Source organism: Leptodactylus fuscus, chromosome 2 (genome assembly GCF_031893055.1).
Source record: "Leptodactylus fuscus isolate aLepFus1 chromosome 2, aLepFus1.hap2, whole genome shotgun sequence".
In the NCBI taxonomy this organism is placed as follows: domain Eukaryota; kingdom Metazoa; phylum Chordata; class Amphibia; order Anura; family Leptodactylidae; genus Leptodactylus; species Leptodactylus fuscus.
The window spans coordinates 258,757,680-258,777,340 of NC_134266.1; the positions used below are offsets into that span (position 1 = coordinate 258,757,680).

Consider the following 19,661-nt stretch of genomic DNA (forward strand, 5'->3'; position numbering starts at 1 on the left):
GAAAGCTACCGCCCCATTCAATCTCTATGGGACTGATGGATTATGTTTATTACTCCGAGCAGGCTTTGACTAGAGTGGCATCATGCACACATGACGATTGATACAGGGGACACGGACCCCCACTCTTATGATCAGAAGGACCCCAACTATAAAAAATGTATCACCTACTGTGGATATTCTCGGACAACCCCTTTAAGAGGCTTCTCAGCACCTCTCATAGCAGCCATTTATAGACTTAACACCGTCACCTCTTAGGTTGCGATCATATTCATATTATAGGATGCACTACAAGTCCCAGTGTGGTTCCTACTACTAATATACAACTAAAGCATTCAGCTAGTGCAAACGTCTCATAGAAATGTAGAAAAATAAAATGTCACCCGAAACACAACCATATATTACATCTCAATAAAAATGGAAATAAAATATTACAGCAGTAGATATTTATACATATGTACATACAGTAAGGGACATGAAGGGTTAACAGTCCTGCTATGATACAATGGAGGATACTAAACGTTCCGCCACCTACAAGGCTATCAGTATCTTCTCTGCAGCCGGGTGCGTGGGTCGGCGGACAGGCTGCGGTATTTTTGTGCCTGTGTCATGGGTTCGGCCGGATGGGGTGGAAACTGATGAATCTTCTGAAAAATACATTAGAGGACACGTGGATTAGTTATTGGCTCCATATATGGCAGGCGCTCACTGTAACAGTCCACGAATAGGAGTTTATACAATCCAGTTATGAAGTCAGACACATTTAAGAGCCTCTGTGCAGACTCAGTATGTAATTCAGTACGCTGCACTATTTGCCCCAGTCACCACTAGGGGGAGACTGGGAATAATGTCTGCCTGTAGTCACCACTAGGGGGAGACTGGGAATAATGTCTGCCTGTAGTCACCACTAGGGGGAGACTGGGAATAATGCCTGCCTGTAGTCACCACTAGGGGGAGACTGGGAATAATGTCTGCCTGTAGTCACCACTAGGGGGAGACTGGGAATAATGTCTGCCTGTAGTCACCACTAGGGGGAGACTGGGAATAATGTCTGCCTGTAGTCACCACTAGGGGGAGACTGGGAATAATGCCTGCCTGTAGCCACCACTAGGGGAGACTGGGAATAATGTCTGCCTGTAGTCACCACTAGGGGGAGACTGGGAATAATGTCTGCCTGTAGTCACCACTAGGGGGAGACTATGAATAATGTCTGCCTGTAGTTACCACTAGGGGGAGACTATGATTAATGTCTGCCTGTAGCCACCACTAGGGGGAGACTGGGAATTATGTCTGCCTGTAGTCACCACTAGGGGGAGACTGGGAATAATGTCTGCCTGTAGTCACCACTAGGGGGAGACTGGGAATAATGTCTGCCTGTAGTCACCACTAAGGGGAGACTGGGAATAATGCCTGCCTGTAGTCACCACTAAGGGGAGACTGGGAATAATGTCTGCCTGTAGTCACCACTAGGGGGAGACTGGGAATAATGTCTGCCTGTAGTCACCACTAGGGGGAGACTGGGAATAATGCCTGCCTGTAGTCACCACTAGGGGGAGACTGGGAATAATGCCTGCCTGTAGTCACCACTAGGGGGAGACTGGGAATAATGTCTGCCTGTAGTCACCACTAGGGGGAGACTGGGAATAATGTCTGCCTGTAGTCACCACTAGGGGGAGACTGGGAATAATGCCTGCCTGTAGTCACCACTAGGGGGAGACTGGGAATAATGTCTGCCTGTAGTCACCACTAGGGGGAGACTGGGAATAATGTCTGCCTGTAGTCACCACTAGGGGGAGACTGGGAATAATGTCTGCCTGTAGTCACCACTAGGGGGAGACTGGGAATAATGCCTGCCTGTAGCCACCACTAGGGGAGACTGGGAATAATGTCTGCCTGTAGTCACCACTAGGGGGAGACTGGGAATAATGTCTGCCTGTAGTCACCACTAGGGGGAGACTATGAATAATGTCTGCCTGTAGTTACCACTAGGGGGAGACTATGATTAATGTCTGCCTGTAGCCACCACTAGGGGGAGACTGGGAATTATGTCTGCCTGTAGTCACCACTAGGGGGAGACTGGGAATAATGTCTGCCTGTAGTCACCACTAGGGGGAGACTGGGAATAATGTCTGCCTGTAGTCACCACTAGGGGGAGACTGGGAATAATGCCTGCCTGTAGTCACCACTAGGGGGAGACTGGGAATAATGTCTGCCTGTAGTCACCACTAGGGGGAGACTGGGAATAATGTCTGCCTGTAGTCACCACTAGGGGGAGACTGGGAATAATGTCTGCCTGTAGTCACCACTAGGGGGAGACTGGGAATAATGCCTGCCTGTAGCCACCACTAGGGGAGACTGGGAATAATGTCTGCCTGTAGTCACCACTAGGGGGAGACTGGGAATAATGTCTGCCTGTAGTCACCACTAGGGGGAGACTATGAATAATGTCTGCCTGTAGTTACCACTAGGGGGAGACTATGATTAATGTCTGCCTGTAGCCACCACTAGGGGGAGACTGGGAATTATGTCTGCCTGTAGTCACCACTAGGGGGAGACTGGGAATAATGTCTGCCTGTAGTCACCACTAGGGGGAGACTGGGAATAATGTCTGCCTGTAGTCACCACTAAGGGGAGACTGGGAATAATGCCTGCCTGTAGTCACCACTAAGGGGAGACTGGGAATAATGTCTGCCTGTAGTCACCACTAGGGGGAGACTGGGAATAATGTCTGCCTGTAGTCACCACTAGGGGGAGACTGGGAATAATGCCTGCCTGTAGTCACCACTAGGGGGAGACTGGGAATAATGCCTGCCTGTAGTCACCACTAGGGGGAGACTGGGAATAATGTCTGCCTGTAGTCACCACTAGGGGGAGACTGGGAATAATGCCTGCCTGTAGTCACCACTAGGGGGAGACTATGAATAATGTCTGCCTGTAGCCACCACTAGGGGGAGACTATGAATAATGTCTGCCTGTAGTCACCACTAGGGGGAGACTATGAATAAGTTCTGCCTGTAGTTACCACTAGGGGGAGACTATGATTAATGTCTGCCTGTAGCCACCACTAGGGGGAGACTGGGAATAATGTCTGCCTGTAGCCACCACTAGGGGGAGACTGGGAATAATGCCTGCCTGTAGCCACCACTAGGGGGAGACTGGGAATAATGCCTGCCTGTAGCCACCACTAGGGGAGACTGGGAATAATGCCTGCCTGTAGCCACCACTAGGGGGAGACTGGGAATAATGCCTGCCTGTAGTCACCACTAGGGGGAGACTGGGAATAATGTCTGCCTGTAGCCACCACTAGGGGGAGACTGGGAATAATGCCTGCCTGTAGTCACCACTAGGGGGAGACTGGGAATAATGCCTGCCTGTAGTCACCACTAGGGGGAGACTGGGAATAATGCCTGCCTGTAGTCACCACTAGGGGGAGACTGGGAATAATGTCTGCCTGTAGTCACCACTAGGGGGAGGCTGGGAATAATGTCTGCGTGTAGTCACCACTAGGGGGAGACTGGGAATAATGTCTGCCTGTAGTCACCACTAGGGGGAGACTGGGAATAATGTCTGCCTGTAGTCACCACTAGGGGAAGACTGGGAATGATGTCTGCCTGTAGTCACCACTAGGGGGAGACTGGGAATAATGTCTGCCTGTAGTCACCACTAGGAGGAGACTGGGAATAATGTCTGCCTGTAGTCACCACTAGGAGGAGACTGGGAATAATGCCTGCCTGTAGTCACCACTAGGGGGAGACTGGGAATAATATCTGCCTGTAGTCACCACTAGGGGGAGACTGGGAATAATGCCTGCCTGTAGTCACCACTAGGGGGAGACTGGGAATAATGCCTGCCTGTAGTCACCACTAGGGGGAGACTGGGAATAATGTCTGCCTGTAGTCACCACTAGGGGGAGACTGGGAATAATGTCTGTCTGTAGTCACCACTAGGGGGAGACTGGGAATAATGCCTGCCTGTAGTCACCACTAGGGGGAGACTGGGAATAATATCTGCCTGTAGTCACCACTAGGGGGAGACTGGGAATAATGCCTGCCTGTAGTCACCACTAGGGGGAGACTGGGAATAATGCCTGCCTGTAGTCACCACTAGGGGGAGACTGGGAATAATGCCTGCCTGTAGTCACCACTAGGGGGAGACTGGGAATAATGCCTGCCTGTAGTCACCACTAGGGGGAGACTGGGAATAATGCCTGCCTGTAGTCACCACTAGGGGGAGACTGGGAATAATGTCTGCCTGTAGTCACCACTAGGGGGAGACTGGGAATAATGCCTGCCTGTAGTCACCACTAGGGGGAGACTATGAATAATGTCTGCCTGTAGCCACCACTAGGGGGAGACTATGAATAATGTCTGCCTGTAGTCACCACTAGGGGGAGACTATGAATAAGTTCTGCCTGTAGTTACCACTAGGGGGAGACTATGATTAATGTCTGCCTGTAGCCACCACTAGGGGGAGACTGGGAATAATGTCTGCCTGTAGCCACCACTAGGGGGAGACTGGGAATAATGCCTGCCTGTAGCCACCACTAGGGGGAGACTGGGAATAATGTCTGCCTGTAGTCACCACTAGGGGGAGACTGGGAATAATGCCTGCCTGTAGCCACCACTAGGGGAGACTGGGAATAATGCCTGCCTGTAGCCACCACTAGGGGGAGACTGGGAATAATGCCTGCCTGTAGTCACCACTAGGGGGAGACTGGGAATAATGTCTGCCTGTAGCCACCACTAGGGGGAGACTGGGAATAATGCCTGCCTGTAGTCACCACTAGGGGGAGACTGGGAATAATGCCTGCCTGTAGTCACCACTAGGGGGAGACTGGGAATAATGCCTGCCTGTAGTCACCACTAGGGGGAGACTGGGAATAATGTCTGCCTGTAGTCACCACTAGGGGGAGGCTGGGAATAATGTCTGCGTGTAGTCACCACTAGGGGGAGACTGGGAATAATGTCTGCCTGTAGTCACCACTAGGGGGAGACTGGGAATAATGTCTGCCTGTAGTCACCACTAGGGGAAGACTGGGAATGATGTCTGCCTGTAGTCACCACTAGGGGGAGACTGGGAATAATGTCTGCCTGTAGTCACCACTAGGAGGAGACTGGGAATAATGTCTGCCTGTAGTCACCACTAGGAGGAGACTGGGAATAATGCCTGCCTGTAGTCACCACTAGGGGGAGACTGGGAATAATATCTGCCTGTAGTCACCACTAGGGGGAGACTGGGAATAATGCCTGCCTGTAGTCACCACTAGGGGGAGACTGGGAATAATGCCTGCCTGTAGTCACCACTAGGGGGAGACTGGGAATAATGCCTGCCTGTAGTCACCACTAGGGGGAGACTGGGAATAATGTCTGTCTGTAGTCACCACTAGGGGGAGACTGGGAATAATGCCTGCCTGTAGTCACCACTAGGGGGAGACTGGGAATAATATCTGCCTGTAGTCACCACTAGGGGGAGACTGGGAATAATGCCTGCCTGTAGTCACCACTAGGGGGAGACTGGGAATAATGCCTGCCTGTAGTCACCACTAGGGGGAGACTGGGAATAATGTCTGCCTGTAGTCACCACTAGGGGGAGACTGGGAATAATGCCTGCCTGTAGTTACCACTAGGGGGAGACTATGATTAATGTCTGCCTGTAGCCACCACTAGGGGGAGACTGGGAATAATGTCTGCCTGTAGTCACCACTAGGGGGAGACTGGGAATAATGTCTGCCTGTAGTTACCACTAGGGGGAGACTGGGAATAATGTCTGCCTGTAGTTACCACTAGGGGGAGACTGGGAATAATGTCTGCCTGTAGTTACCACTAGGGGAGACTGGGAATAATGTCTGTCTGTAGTTACCACTAGGGGGAGACTGGGAATAATGTCTGCCTGTAGTTACCACTAGGGGAGACTGGGAATAATGTCTGCCTGTAGTCACCACTAGGGGGAGACTGGGAATAATGTCTGCCTGTAGTTACCACTAGGGGAGACTGGGAATAATGTCTGCCTGTAGTTACCACTAGGGGGAGACTGGGAATAATGTCTGCCTGTAGTTACCACTAGGGGGAGACTGGGAATAATGTCTGCCTGTAGCCACCGCTAAGAGGAGACTGGGAATAATGTCTGCCTGTAGTCACCACTAGGGGGAGCCTGGGAATAATGGCTGCCTGTAGTCACCACTAGGGGAGACTGGGGATAATGTCTGCCTGTAGTCACCACTAGGGGGAGCCTGGGAATAATGTCTGCCTGTAGTCACCACTAGGGGGAGACTGGGAATAATGTCTGCCTGTAGTCACCACTAGGGGGAGACTGGGAATAATGTCTGCCTGTAGTCACCACTAGGGGGAGACTGGTAATAATGTCTGCCTGTAGTCACCACTAAGGGGAGACTGGGAATAATGTCTGTCTGTAGTCACCACTAGGGGGAGACTGGGAATAATGCCTGCCTGTAGTCACCACTAGGGGGAGCCTGGGAATGATCTCTGTCTGCAGGAGGGGGATAACTAGGAAAGACCGGCCCCATAACAATCGTTTGACTGCCCCCTCCATCTTACAGATATAAACAACCCTTTTCTGGCTCCTACACATGGTAGAACACCCCGTTTACTGACCCCCCACATGGTATATTTCTCTTTACTGGCCTCCATACAATAAACTGCGAAGCGAGGGAGGTCCTGGGCAGGAGCAAGGACCATAAGTCAATAAAGACTATTACATTGCAGCCCCTGCTGTCAGCTGATTGGGGTCGGAGGGGGAAGGCGAGAGCTGGGAGCCAGACTCAGGGCTTGTTCACATCTGCGCCCCGGTCTCTGTTATACAAGTTTCCGTTTCCTGCCCGAAACTGGACATGAATGGGTTTGAAAAGTGTCCGGCCGTGAGCGCTGGTGAGCGTTTTGTGCTCTCTGCGGCAAAACAGTTTTCTTTTAACCGGACATAGAGTCGGACATGCAGGACTTTGTGTCCGGTTTTAAAAAAACGGTTTAGCCACAGAGAGCTCAAAACGCTCACCGGCGCTCATGGCCGGACACGGTCTGACAGGTTTCCGTCTTCTGCCGGCAGAAGACGGAAACCTGAGAACAGAGACCGAACGCTGGTGTGAACCCAGCGTCAGGAAACTATCCAAAGCAACCAATCAGATTCAAGCCTTCAAAGTCCAAGATCATTAAAAGAAAATTTTTTAAACACACATAGCACCTTTCAATTCAATGTCATGGGTAGAATTATTTTTTAAAAAATTGCATTTTTAGGAAAAGAAAGACGTGTGAACTAATCCTCACCAGGGGCGACTTTGGTTGAAATCCATTTGTAGCTGCTGAGGGTTTGATCGTGGTTTCTTGAACATCTAAAACAGGAACAAAAAACATGAGAACATGAGGGGACCCGTTATCGCTTCATATTGTGTTATTCCTCTGTTGCCCCTCCTGGAAATGTATTACTAAATTGACAATTGTCCTGAATTTTGCTCATGGCCCCCTATACAGGAGGTATGTATGGGGCCATAGAAAGGAATACGTCAGAGTGCTAGGATTCAGTGGCGGTCTGGGGCTGTCACGTATGCAGTCAGGGTTCCCCCATAAAGGATTTTCTTTGCTTTACCCATGACTATACTTACTTTGCAGCCTCTGATTAAGACGGTCGAGGGACTGTAGGAGCCTCTGCTCTTCTATAGACAGGGCGGTCTGCGGGGGGCGCTGTAGGACGGCTCTGTCCTTGTTTGCTTGCATCTCTTGCATGGCAGCTAGAATTTCTCCATCTGTTGCAGATGTTTCCACCAGATTCTCTGCCAGCATAAACTGAGCCGTGCTTTCTGAGACTACAGAGAGAAAAGAGGATCAAACGTCAACAATAACAGTAATTGGGTACGAGGAGCAGCATAATACGCTATATACTGCCAGAGAGCGTTTATCTACTCAGACCGAGGCGGAACACATGCTGCAGCTTTCATCATTGACGTTACATTATTATGGGGTGCTTGGGGTTTATTCTTAGGTTTCTTGTAAAGACTTCCAAGAAAACTCCAAGACACATGAAATCACTAACAGACAGTAGTAATGGAACAAAGAAAACATCAGACTGTCTTCATTCCTCGGGAGGCCCCCCACATACATTACATTAGACGCTCCCGTCTACTAGCTGCAAGCCAAGTTACCAGATCTGTGTAGGGGTCCCCGGACAACCCCTTTAACAGAAACAAAAATACTTGTAACAGTAATGTCCTTCTCTTACTACAGAAACACAAAGGGTTAAAAAAAAGGAGCCTACTAGGATGCAGGTGTCATTTCTTGCTCCTGCAGGTGAGGTCAGGTTTGGCTTGCTCGGTCTGACTGGGAGGCATCTTACTGCAGCAGCAGCCCTCCCTCATTTCTGTTCTTTCTTCAATAAAAAGGAGCCGAGTGAAGCTAACACCTCATTCACATCTGCATTTGTATTCCGTTGGGGGGAGTCTGCATGGGGACCCCCCAAAACGGACTATTGAACGCACTGGCAAGCAGTGTGCAGTGAAAGCATACAGACCCCATAGACTATAATGGGGTCTGTGTGCTTGCTGCCAGATCTCTGCAGGTATCAGGAAAGTACTTTACCATCTACTTTCCTCTCCACATGATTCGTGTGGGCAGCGTATAGCAAACACACGCACCCCGTTATAGTCTATGGGGTCCGGGTGCTTTCACTGCACACCGCTTGCAAATGCGTTCGGTATTCCGTTCGGGAGGAGTCCCCATGCGGTTCCTCTGAACCGATTACCTAATGCAGATATGAACGAGGGGTAAGCCCCTCTACTATTTCCTCTTGACAAAGGGGTGTATCCTTTCACTGACTGGACAGTGTGAGAGTGTGCAGGGATCCCCCACAACTAGTAACACCCCGCCATCAATTTGCAGAGGAACGGCGCCACACAGAGTTAGAAGAGAAAATGCTCCTTTTTATGGGTTACAGAATCATCTACTGGTAGAGACAAGTAAGGGATGGTGAGAGGACATCTTTAAAGAATTCAGGATGGCGGCACATTTACAGGAGAATAGAGACACCTCTAATATGGTACTTACCTTCACCAGAACGTGTGGCACTGTGCGTCTGCCCGGGCTCATGTGCACTCGGAAAAGGATTCATCTTCACTGTGTTCATGTTCTGTTCATGGTACAATATCAGGAAAACGGATTAATAGACTTATTATACAAAGAAAGAAAAAGAGAACAGATAAACCACAACAAAGATTGAGGAACACAAAAAATAAATAAAAAATATATTTATTGAAAAATAGTATAATAATAATAATAATAATAATAATAATAATAAAACACATACAAAACCTATAACATACAATGGAGGGCAACACAGAGGGGTCCGACTGTATAAAAACAGTCCGACAGAACCGTACCCCTCTATGCCCCAGCATGTAAACAAAGACCAACGCAACCGTGAGCTTTTTATCGCCACCCGTGGAGAGGATCGCACTTCATTCCCATCAAAGGGCTGACTTCATGTTTAGGCAGGTCAATACTTCAAGGGTAGGAAGTAACGTTCACACCGAAACAAATGGAACACTCTATAAGTGAACCCGACACTTGCCCCATACATAGGACCGCGCCTCGTAACCACTGAATGCATTTACATAATACGGCAGCGACATCTGGAACGCTTGGAGGGAAGAGGTTAAACAAGCAGACGTTGTGTAACCGCGTCCGTACAGACATCTGCATATAAATGAAGTCATGTCGCCTGTAATCTGCTGTACGCTCCTCCGCCGCTCTGTTTACACAACCAGGAAAACACACTGATGATAAGCAGCGGATTTCAGCTCTGGATAAACACTACTGATTAATGGTGCTGAACAGCTGGATTTCCACCATGTATTGTATTCGCTCATGTGATTGACCCAAACACTGACTAATAGCCATGCGGTGAATCTGCTCAATCTAACCATGTGACATGAGCGACCGCCGGATCTCACGTTCCTACATGGACCGTTCCAGATTCGTTAAATAAATGTTACATCTTGTTATAGAATTTTCTAATTCTGGATCAATTCCTCCATATTTCTGCTTTAAGTTGACATACACCACGTGGGCGCTGAAACGCAATCGCAGGCCTCAGCAGAGAACCCATGACTTCAGAGAAGATACCAAAACAAGACGCCAAAGCCTGTAGGTGAAGACCGGACACCCAGGAGAGGTGAGTATCAGTATCAGCGCTGAAATCTGTATGTATAGGCACAGAAAATACACACCAACTGGGGGCAACATGGTGGCTCAGTGGTTAGCACAGCAGCCTTGCAGCAATGGAGTCCTGGGCTCGAATCCTGCCAAGGACAACATCTGCAAGGAGTTTGTATGTTCCCTCCGTGTTCTCCCAAAAAGACATACTGATAAGAATAAAAAATCACACCAACTGGACTGGATTTTGATGCAGATTTTAAGGAAAAACATACACTCAATATATTTAGTACCTGATTATGTGTCGGCCTCCACCCGGCGGATGCAGGTCTTCCTTTTCTCTGCTCCAGCAACGCTCTGCGCTTGTTGTCATTGCTGTCCAGAATCTGTTTCCGTCTTGTAAGGGTTACATAACCTATGAGAAGAAGAAAACAACTGTATAGAGGGGCCAGGAGGCACAAAAATAACTGGGGTTACACAATAATCTACTAATGGTATATTGATGTACACATGTCCAGGACCAATTCTAGCTTTCTGCTGCCTGAGGCAATAACGGAAATGGTGCCCCCCAATAACCTGGGGCTGTATCTGCCAGGAGTCTCTGAAGGGGAGGCGCTGATTTTGGGGTGGATTCTGGGTGAGCATGCAGGGATGGGAAGCTGGAAAGGGGAGAGAATAAGAGATGGCGGGTCACTCACAAAGGAGCAACAGATCCAGATCCTGCTCCTTCACCCTGCCAGGCGAAGGATCTGAACTGGCCCATCCAATGTCTTGAGGACCTACAGTCATTTTGAAAATCAATTGACAGGAATATCCCAGCTGGAAAAGCTAGGAAAAATGGAGGCATCAGTGCCACCCCTTCAGCAACTCTACAATCTACCACCTGAGGCGAGAGGCTCATCTCGCCTCATGGCAGATGCCACTCTGCACATATTTGGGAACTCCACTATTGAAGAAAATTTAGAGGAAACTATTAATATGTTAGAGCTGCAACGGGGCTTATAGAAAGTCTTTAGCTCCAAAGAACAGACAATGCTTTTGCAGTTTTGTGTCAGTGACTGATGGGACCCTCAGACCCCAGGAGGTCAAAACATTTTACTTGTTACAATGACATGTTAAAAGGTGTTGCATCGATAAGATAGGGAATAAGTTAATGATGTATGGGGGTTTGACAGCAGGGACGTCCACCGACCTCAAGAACGGGGTCTGGTTCACTCATGATGCAGCGGAAGGCCATTCCATTTTTGTCTATGGGAGTCCTGGATATAGACGAGTATTATCAGGAGGGGAGGGGGGCGTTCCTCCCCGCTCACACTGTACAGCGCTATAGGCGCTGCTGTGGAGAAGGACGTTCCTGACTGACTGTCAGGAACGCCCTTCTGACTGTAAAGAGTTACGGTACCAGGACCAATTGCTCTTTAGCCAGTGCACAGATCGGGAAAGCCAACAGTGCGCTGAATTCAGCGCACTGTTGTCTTTCCAGCAGTATATAGAACTGCCTGTGCCCAAATCGGTGAAAGGTCCTCTTTAAGGATCTGAAATATGTAACCCATACATTGCTAGGTGCCCATACTATACCTTTGTGTATCCAATTTCCTATAATTATAATATGCAGTATTGTAGAGATTATCCAGGGCAGAATACAGCGCCTCACAGAGGCATTATTCAAAACTACAAGAGGTTTCTACTAATCCTCAGTATGGACTGCTAGGGACCCCATAGTATAGAGCCTTGTGCACAGGTTTAGTGTGGTGATATTAGACTGTTTATTCCAGGAGGGACTATATACAGTACCTTGGAATATGTGGTGCTAAATAATGTCAAATATAGTAATAATTTCATTTCCGATCCCATAAGACATCCCCAGAACAGAAATTTCTGGAAAGGCTTAAAATGACTTGGCATTTCTGCAGCGGACAGTAAGCGAGGATTGAGCTTCATCGTCGGAAAATCCCCTACCCTAGCATCAAGGTGACAGTACAATGCAAAGGAAACTCCTACAAAAAAATTGTAACGCTCACCATTATTAATAGGGGAGAAAAATCCATTTATTCTCGAAAGCGACTTCCAATTATTCAGCGTTGCTCCATCAATCACGATGTGGGACAGGTTCGCTCGTGTATGCTGTAAATTAGACGGCAGATCGCCCGCACGGAAATCACCTAGAATACGGCACGTACCAGTATTAGGATCAGATAACAGGTGACCTCAAAGAAGGGGTTACTATCAGTCACATCAGCAAAAAGGAGAAAAACATACAAATGTATGGAGATGGGGTACACGGTCGTCCACGATAAACGGGTGCAGCAGAGAACAAAAGGTCGCTAGATTTTTATGGTAAGTTAACACCTGTTTTTTTGGACTGGAACCTGAGCTGGAGGCTGCCTCAGGTTTCGGTCCAAAACATGGGTAGCTGCGACTGGATGCCGTTGCACTGCCCCAGGATCTAGTCGCGCACTCCACTCCGGATTAAGCCCAATCAAAGGGCCTAGTCGGGAGGAGGGAGTGTCTTCAGGCGGATGTGGCGAATGAACATCTCGCTTCTTTTTTCCGGGAGCCGGAACAACCACAAAAGAACTGACCGGCTCCCATTGATTTAAATGGGATCCGTCTTTTTGGTCAGGATTTTGAGGCGGATACGACCTCAAAATCCTGACCAAAAAACCCCATGTGAACTTACCCTAAGAGAAGTCTAGATGGCGTCAGCGTTGCAAGTCATATTGTCTATTGTCATACATCTCATAGTGATATGTCAAAAGTTTGGATCATGTGAGTCTGACTGCTGAGACTCTCGCTGATCACTAGAACCAAAGGGCAAATCATTATGATCCTCTCTGCCTGGCTCACAGTGAAACCAATGGTGGATGGGCTCATAAATAGACTAAGGAACCGTATACTGCTCACTGTATGTGCCCCTTCATGCTGAGGGTCCCAGCACCCAAACACCAACTGATCGAAGCTTCTGATCGCTCAAAGTTTTTAAGTTCTCTACTGCGTCCAGGAATGCCTCAAAAAATCACTCAACCCTAAACAAAACACCCATCATCCACTTTGGGCATATCAGCAACATGCGTACGACCATAGTGGTTTTTACTGTCCACAAAAATCATACCCCTATTCTGCAAAACCATGTCACAATTGCATCAGTATGTCATCACAGATCCACCATGATGCACTTGTATGGCCAAGCCCAATCTGCAAACCGACCTGGAATACGACATGCTGCATATTCTGCAAACCATTTGGACCTGGATCCATGAAAACCATGGACGTGTGTTGGGCCATAGAAATGTCTGTTTCCAATAGACAGCACAAGGATGAAAAATACGGTCGTGTGTATGGGGCCTACCCCTACCCATTTACAGAAATGCAACCGTAGATGGCTGGGAGGTACGTACTTATACAAACACTTATATAAAATGAAACCCACCTGTAGTAGCGTTTTTGTGGGTTAAGGCACTTCGCACTCCTTGCCACAAGAGAGCGATTTCCTCATCGGTGGGTGTGTGGTCCAGACGTAGTCCATTCTCACCATACACTGGCTGACGTTTGACGGTAAAGGGTAAGCTCTCTTGCAGTGCCAACACCCGCTCGCTGTTCAAAGTGAGGGCAGACTTGGTGGCATTGTCCATATCAGAAGGCACGTAAGCCTGAGTGGTCTGCGTGCTAGCCAGAGAAAGTGGCATGGTTTGGTAAGCCATATTGTCCCTGGTTAGAGGGTTGGTGGACGACACCACATCGTTCGAATGATTGACCTGAGAAATGTTGGTGCTCACCGGCTGAGTCTTAGCCTTCATCCCTACTTCTCGGTTACCGTTGTTGTCGGAGGCAGGCCTCGGGGGAGGATGTGGCGTCATGATCTTCCCCTGAGACCTCGCAATCTTGCTGGCCTCTGTTGCCGATTGTGGTCGAATGATGATACCCTTTCTATTCCTGTGCACCAACGATGACGGGGTTCTAGCTGATTTTGGCCGTCTCACGACCCTAGTCTTTGCTTTTGGAGGGCTTCTAACTGTGTGCGCATGTCCTACAGAGTTTGCTTCCTCCTCTTTAGACTGCATCCATGCCTGTTTAGTGAAATGGTAACCTGTCGAGAAGACAGAGCTCGGCGTTCCAGCAGTAGGCCCCATTTGGCCATTTTGAGAAGCCGTATGGGCTAGGTCATTCTCTTTGCACAGTGCTTCGGCAAATGATTCGACCGGGGACTTTTTGCTAGCTTGCATTGTCCCATTCGTTCCTAGGAGTTCCTGTTCGTCCATCAGTTTCTCAATTTCATCCAACCACCTCAATTTTTTGTTATTGGTTTTCTTATGCTCTTTTTCCTTTATTAGTTCGACACTGTCTCGAATGCCCATGGAGCTTTTGTCTCCCATAAGAACCATCTTGCTAATACCCATTACCCTGTTGTACCCATTCTCGTACTTGGAGCCTTTCTTCAATATGCTCTTCAACAACTTTTTCCCTTCTTTTCCAGCGCTACTAATTCTTGCCTTTCTGTAGAGAGTAGACAGTGCCAGGTCGGGATCATCTGCAGTCATCTGCATTGACCCATTTTGATGACTCTTGGCATCTTTTAGGACTCCTGAATTGGTTTCAGAAGTTTGAGTTGGTGAAGACCTTTTTTGATGCGATGGACTCTCTCGACTCTTGATCACCACAGGTTTATTGTAACCGTTTTTCATGGTATGAAATTGCGTATTGTATATATTGGTAAGGATCTCCGGATCAGAAACTGAGCTCGATGAATGGGATTTATCTAACTGTTTATTTGGTTTTAAGTCTGAGCTGAAGTTGTGTTGGCAGCTACTGGGAGAACTTTCGGGAAATGGAACCACTACTGGGGTTGCCAAGGGTTGAGTCATTGTGGGTTTTGTTGACGGTCCAGGGTGTTGTGGCGTGTCTTTGTTATCATGAATGGTCTCTCTTGGAGTTGGGTCAGGAGTGGCCCAGGCTTTGCTTGGTCTAACCACAACGTTACAAGTCGTGTTGTCTTTGTCATAATAAGATGACTTATTCTCGGAGGCCGAGACGCGAAACACCTGACTTATATCTTGGATTGATGTTGAAGAGTTGTAAGTGCTAAATGGATGGATTTTGCCGTGCCTTGTTAAAGTGTCCACCATTTTCTGCTGAAATCCATTTTGGGGGAAACTCTCTTCGTCTCCCATTGGAAAGCGCTTATCTACAATCATCTCTTCAGGTAGCGGATGGGAAGGCTCGAGAGGACTTGTCTGACCGTTTAGGCCACGGACACCATCGTTGGTGTAATGATATCCACTATTCACAGGGGATGAAGAAATTTGTGAAAGTGCTTTGTGTAAAGGGTCAGATGAAAGCAGAGAGCTATTTTCTTCTTTTACGGTCTCAAAATTGTCTTCGAGGCTGTCCAGACTTGACAAGCTATCTTCGCGTGCAAGCTGTTCAACTTCTTGGTGAAAACTCTGTAAAAACAAATGTTCCTATTAGAGAAATGTTGGCTTACCATCTCTGATCTATCCTTTCATTCATTTAAAGGGATTCTATCATTAAAAATCACATTTTTTCTTGATCACACGTAGGAATAACCTTAAGAAAGGCTATTCTTCTCCTACCTTTAGATGTCTTCTCAGTGCCACCGTTTGGTAGAAATCCCGGTTTTCGTCTGTACGCAAATGAGTTCTCTTGCAGCACTGGGGGTGGTCCTCAGTGCTCAAACAGCACTGGGGGTGGTCCTCAGTGCTCAAACAGCACTGGGGGTGACACCAATGCTGCGAGAGAAATCTCCAGCGTTGCCTCCATCTTCTTCCGGAGCTGGGTTCAAACTTCTAGGCCTCGGGCAGAGCCAACTGTACATGCCCACAAGAAAATGGCCACTTACACCAGCTTACTATGTACGCGCCTATTTTTCTTGTGGCCGTGTACACAGTAAGCTGGTGTAAGCGGCCATTTTCTTGTGGCCTGTGGGCTAAGCACAGTAGAAGGCTACTTGCATAAGAAGCTTAGGACCAACCCTTGCACAGTTGGATGACTTTCCCCTATGCACACCGTGTATCAGGCAGAATTTGGCATGTGGTGTATAATAGAAAGAGATACCTTGTCGAGACGTCAACCTCTGAACCCCTTTAAGACGCCATTTTATGGGAAGTAGTACAAATCTATTACCAGGAGATTTACTGTTTCACACATGTGGCCTACTGGACCTGATATGAATCCATTGGGTTGGATGGATCTGATGTTAGACTAAACCAGGGAGTGGAGTCCAAGGGATTGTGATTCCCTCACCCTCACATGGAGGTATGAACTTTCCCGCAAGCTGATATGTATGGACACCAGGACCTGATACATGGTACAGCTGGCAGAAGTCATACTCAGACTGGCTAAGGTCAATCCTTAGTAGTAGACTGACCAAGATGAGGGCAAGTAGAGTTTAAGTACTATAGTAGACAGGCACAGAGTCCAGACTGCAGACATGGTTATGAGACGAGCCAGATCAAATGCCAAGAACGTGAAACAGACGACGTTACCAGCTACTAGAAGCTATGGCGCTTATTTCTCAGGTGGGTAGTAATGGGTAGGGTTCATGATTTGGAAATGGTGGTGGAGAATGATCCCCTTATAACAGGTCAGATGCAGCACAAAGGAGAGGATAGAAGCATCGTCTCAAGGAAAGTCGCCACACACGGAGGCAGGAAGGGGGTGTCGAATATGGGAAAAAGGTGAAGGCAGTGTTAACTGTTCAATTGCCTGTCTAGTCCATACATTATTGGTTTCTGCTGTACAATATAAATCATTGCGCGTGTCTTATAGAAGCTCCAACGTGGTAAGTAAGAGGGTCTCCTTTATCCTCCCCTGACAGACATGTCTTACAGAAGTGACTAGGATTGTCACCCGAGATCCCAGGTCATCCTAAGTGTTGATTCATTAACCCCTGAGATACATCCAAACCAGACAAGATCCTCAGGGCATTGGATTACGTCAACTACAGCTGAAATGGATCCCGCCGAGACGACTGTATATATATGTGACTGCCATTGACTTCTTAAAGGTGTCAAATATTTGAGGCTGGGGCCACATGGTGGCTCAGTGGTTAGCACTGCAGCCCTGGTGTTCGAATCTCGCCAAGGGCAAAAACCATCTGCAAGGAGTTTGTATGTTCTTCTCGTGTTTGCGTGGGTTTCCATCTCATATTCCAAAAAAAATCTGGGGCTCACAATCTACATTTAAAAAATAAATAAATAAATAAATAAATAAATAAATATTTGAGGCTGATGGATGGCTCACTCCACCATCCGGCCACCTTCTGTCTGACACAATTCAACAACCTAACCGGGGATCTGGATTTGGAGTCGGAAGCGCGTAGTCGTAGTCGTAAAATAAGTTACCGGCTCCGACTCTGGCTTCAAAATAACATGATTATTAGAGGTTACATTACAGAATTATTAAAGTTGTACAATTACATACACAGTTTATTATATATTTACTTTCATAGGAATTAATTCACTAGCTGTTACTGACATAGAGGAGCTTTACTGCTTCTGATTCCCCATGGTTATTGGTGCCGGAGTCGCAGTCGGTAGTTTGGCCCTGATCCTAACCCTAAACCTACAAGCACCATCCTGCTCTGCTGTCTGTGCCCTCAGTAATCTCCAGGTAAACTCCTTCAGGGCAGGGATTACTTATTACCCTGGAGGAACCGCTGGGATGCTGCTACTGCTCCAGCCTTCCTCTTGTATTTACACCCCTATAGATGCTAAACTCATATAGGTAGGCCTCTCACATATATATATATATATATATATATATATATATATATATATATATATGTATGTATGTATATGTATATATATATATGTATATATAATGCACCGACTGTCTCCCCCCCAAAGACCCTGACCGACTAAACTCCCCCCACCCCGCATTCCTACACACAGTATTATGCCCCATAGTGGCCCCTGCACACAGTATTATGCCCCATAGTGGCCCCTGCACACAGTATTATGCCCCATAGAGGCCCCTGCACACAGTATTATCCCCCATAGTGGCCCCTGCACACAGTATTATGTCCCATAGTGGCCCTTGCACACAGTATTGTGTCCCATAGTGGCCCCTGCACACAGTATTATGTCCCATAGTGGCCCCTGCACACAGTATTATGTCCCATAGTGGCCCCTGCACACAGTATTATGTCCCATAGTGACCCCTACACACAGTATTATGTCCCATAGTGGCCCTTGCACACAGTATTGTGTCCCATAGTGGCCCCTGCACACAGTATTATGTCCCATAGTGGCCCTTGCACACAGTATTATGCCCCATAGAGGCCCCTGCACACAGTATTATCCCCCATAGTGGCCCCTGCACACAGTATTATGTCCCATAGTGGCCCTTGCACACAGTATTGTGTCCCATAGTGGCCCCTGCACACAGTATTATGTCCCATAGTGGCCCCTGCACACAGTATTATGTCCCATAGTGGCCCCTGCACACAGTATTATGTCCCATAGTGACCCCTACACACAGTATTATCCCCCATAGTGGCCCCTGCACACAGTATTATGTCCCATAGTGGCCCTTGCACACAGTATTGTGTCCCATAGTGGCCCCTGCACACAGTATTATGTCCCATAGTGGCCCCTGCACACAGTATTATGTCCCATAGTGACCCCTACACACAGTATTATGCCCCATAGTGGCCCCTGCACACAGTATTATCCCCCATAGTGGCCCCTGCACACAGTATTATGTCCCATAGTGTCCCCTGAACGCAGTATTATGTCCCATAGTGGTCCCTGCACACAGTATTATCCCCCATAGTGGCCCCTGCACACAGTATTATGCCCCATAGTGGCCCCTGCACACAGTATTATGTCCCATAGTGGTCCCTGCACACAGTATTATGCCCCATAGTGGCCCCTGCACACAGTATTATGTCCCATAGTGGTCCCTGCACACAGTATTATGCGCCAGGGTCTTAGGTTTTGCAGGTCCAAGTACTGCAGCCATAATGCACACACAGAGCGTTATAGCCTTCTGATACCAACCGCGGCCTCCTGAACATCCGCACTACTATCAATCACTGCTTTAGAAAACGAATGAGTGAGCAATGGCTGAAAGTCAGTACAATAAAACACGTCAGCATCCGCGTCTGCCTTATTTATTATCCTGTTATTGTTACACAACCCTAATTACTAACAATTAGACGCTAATCCTAGGACACGCCCTCTCTTATGTAATGAGACTCTTAGCTCTAACAATGCCCTGCGTGTGCTGGCTGAATAGGTCCAGATCCACCCACAGCGCAAGTGTGCGCTCCGTCTACCTGATTCATCACCATTACATGTAATCCCTGCCGCTTAAGGATGTGTACACACGTGGCAGTAAAATGGATTTAGCCACTAATTACATTATATATATATATATATATATATATATATATACTGCACACAGTATTATCCCCCATAGTGGCCCCTGCACACAGTATTATCCCCCATAGTGGCCCCTGCACACAGTATTATCCCCCATAGTGGCCCC

General features: G+C 47.9%; 1 protein-coding gene across 1 annotated transcript in view; it reads right to left on the reverse strand.

Moving 5' to 3' along the window:
- Positions 1 to 395: 395 nt before the first annotated feature.
- CEP126 (centrosomal protein 126) overlaps positions 396 to 19,661 on the reverse strand; it is a 49,781-nt gene continuing 30,515 nt past the window's right edge. The window contains exons 6-12 of the mRNA XM_075266102.1: positions 13,582 to 15,592; positions 12,173 to 12,313; positions 10,445 to 10,566; positions 9,045 to 9,126; positions 7,610 to 7,810; positions 7,275 to 7,339; positions 396 to 644 (exon numbers count right to left, since the gene is read on the reverse strand). Of these exons, the coding sequence (XP_075122203.1) occupies positions 540 to 644; positions 7,275 to 7,339; positions 7,610 to 7,810; positions 9,045 to 9,126; positions 10,445 to 10,566; positions 12,173 to 12,313; positions 13,582 to 15,592 (2,727 nt within the window). The 3' untranslated portion in view covers positions 396 to 539. The remainder of the gene's footprint in view (positions 645 to 7,274; positions 7,340 to 7,609; positions 7,811 to 9,044; positions 9,127 to 10,444; positions 10,567 to 12,172; positions 12,314 to 13,581; positions 15,593 to 19,661) is intronic.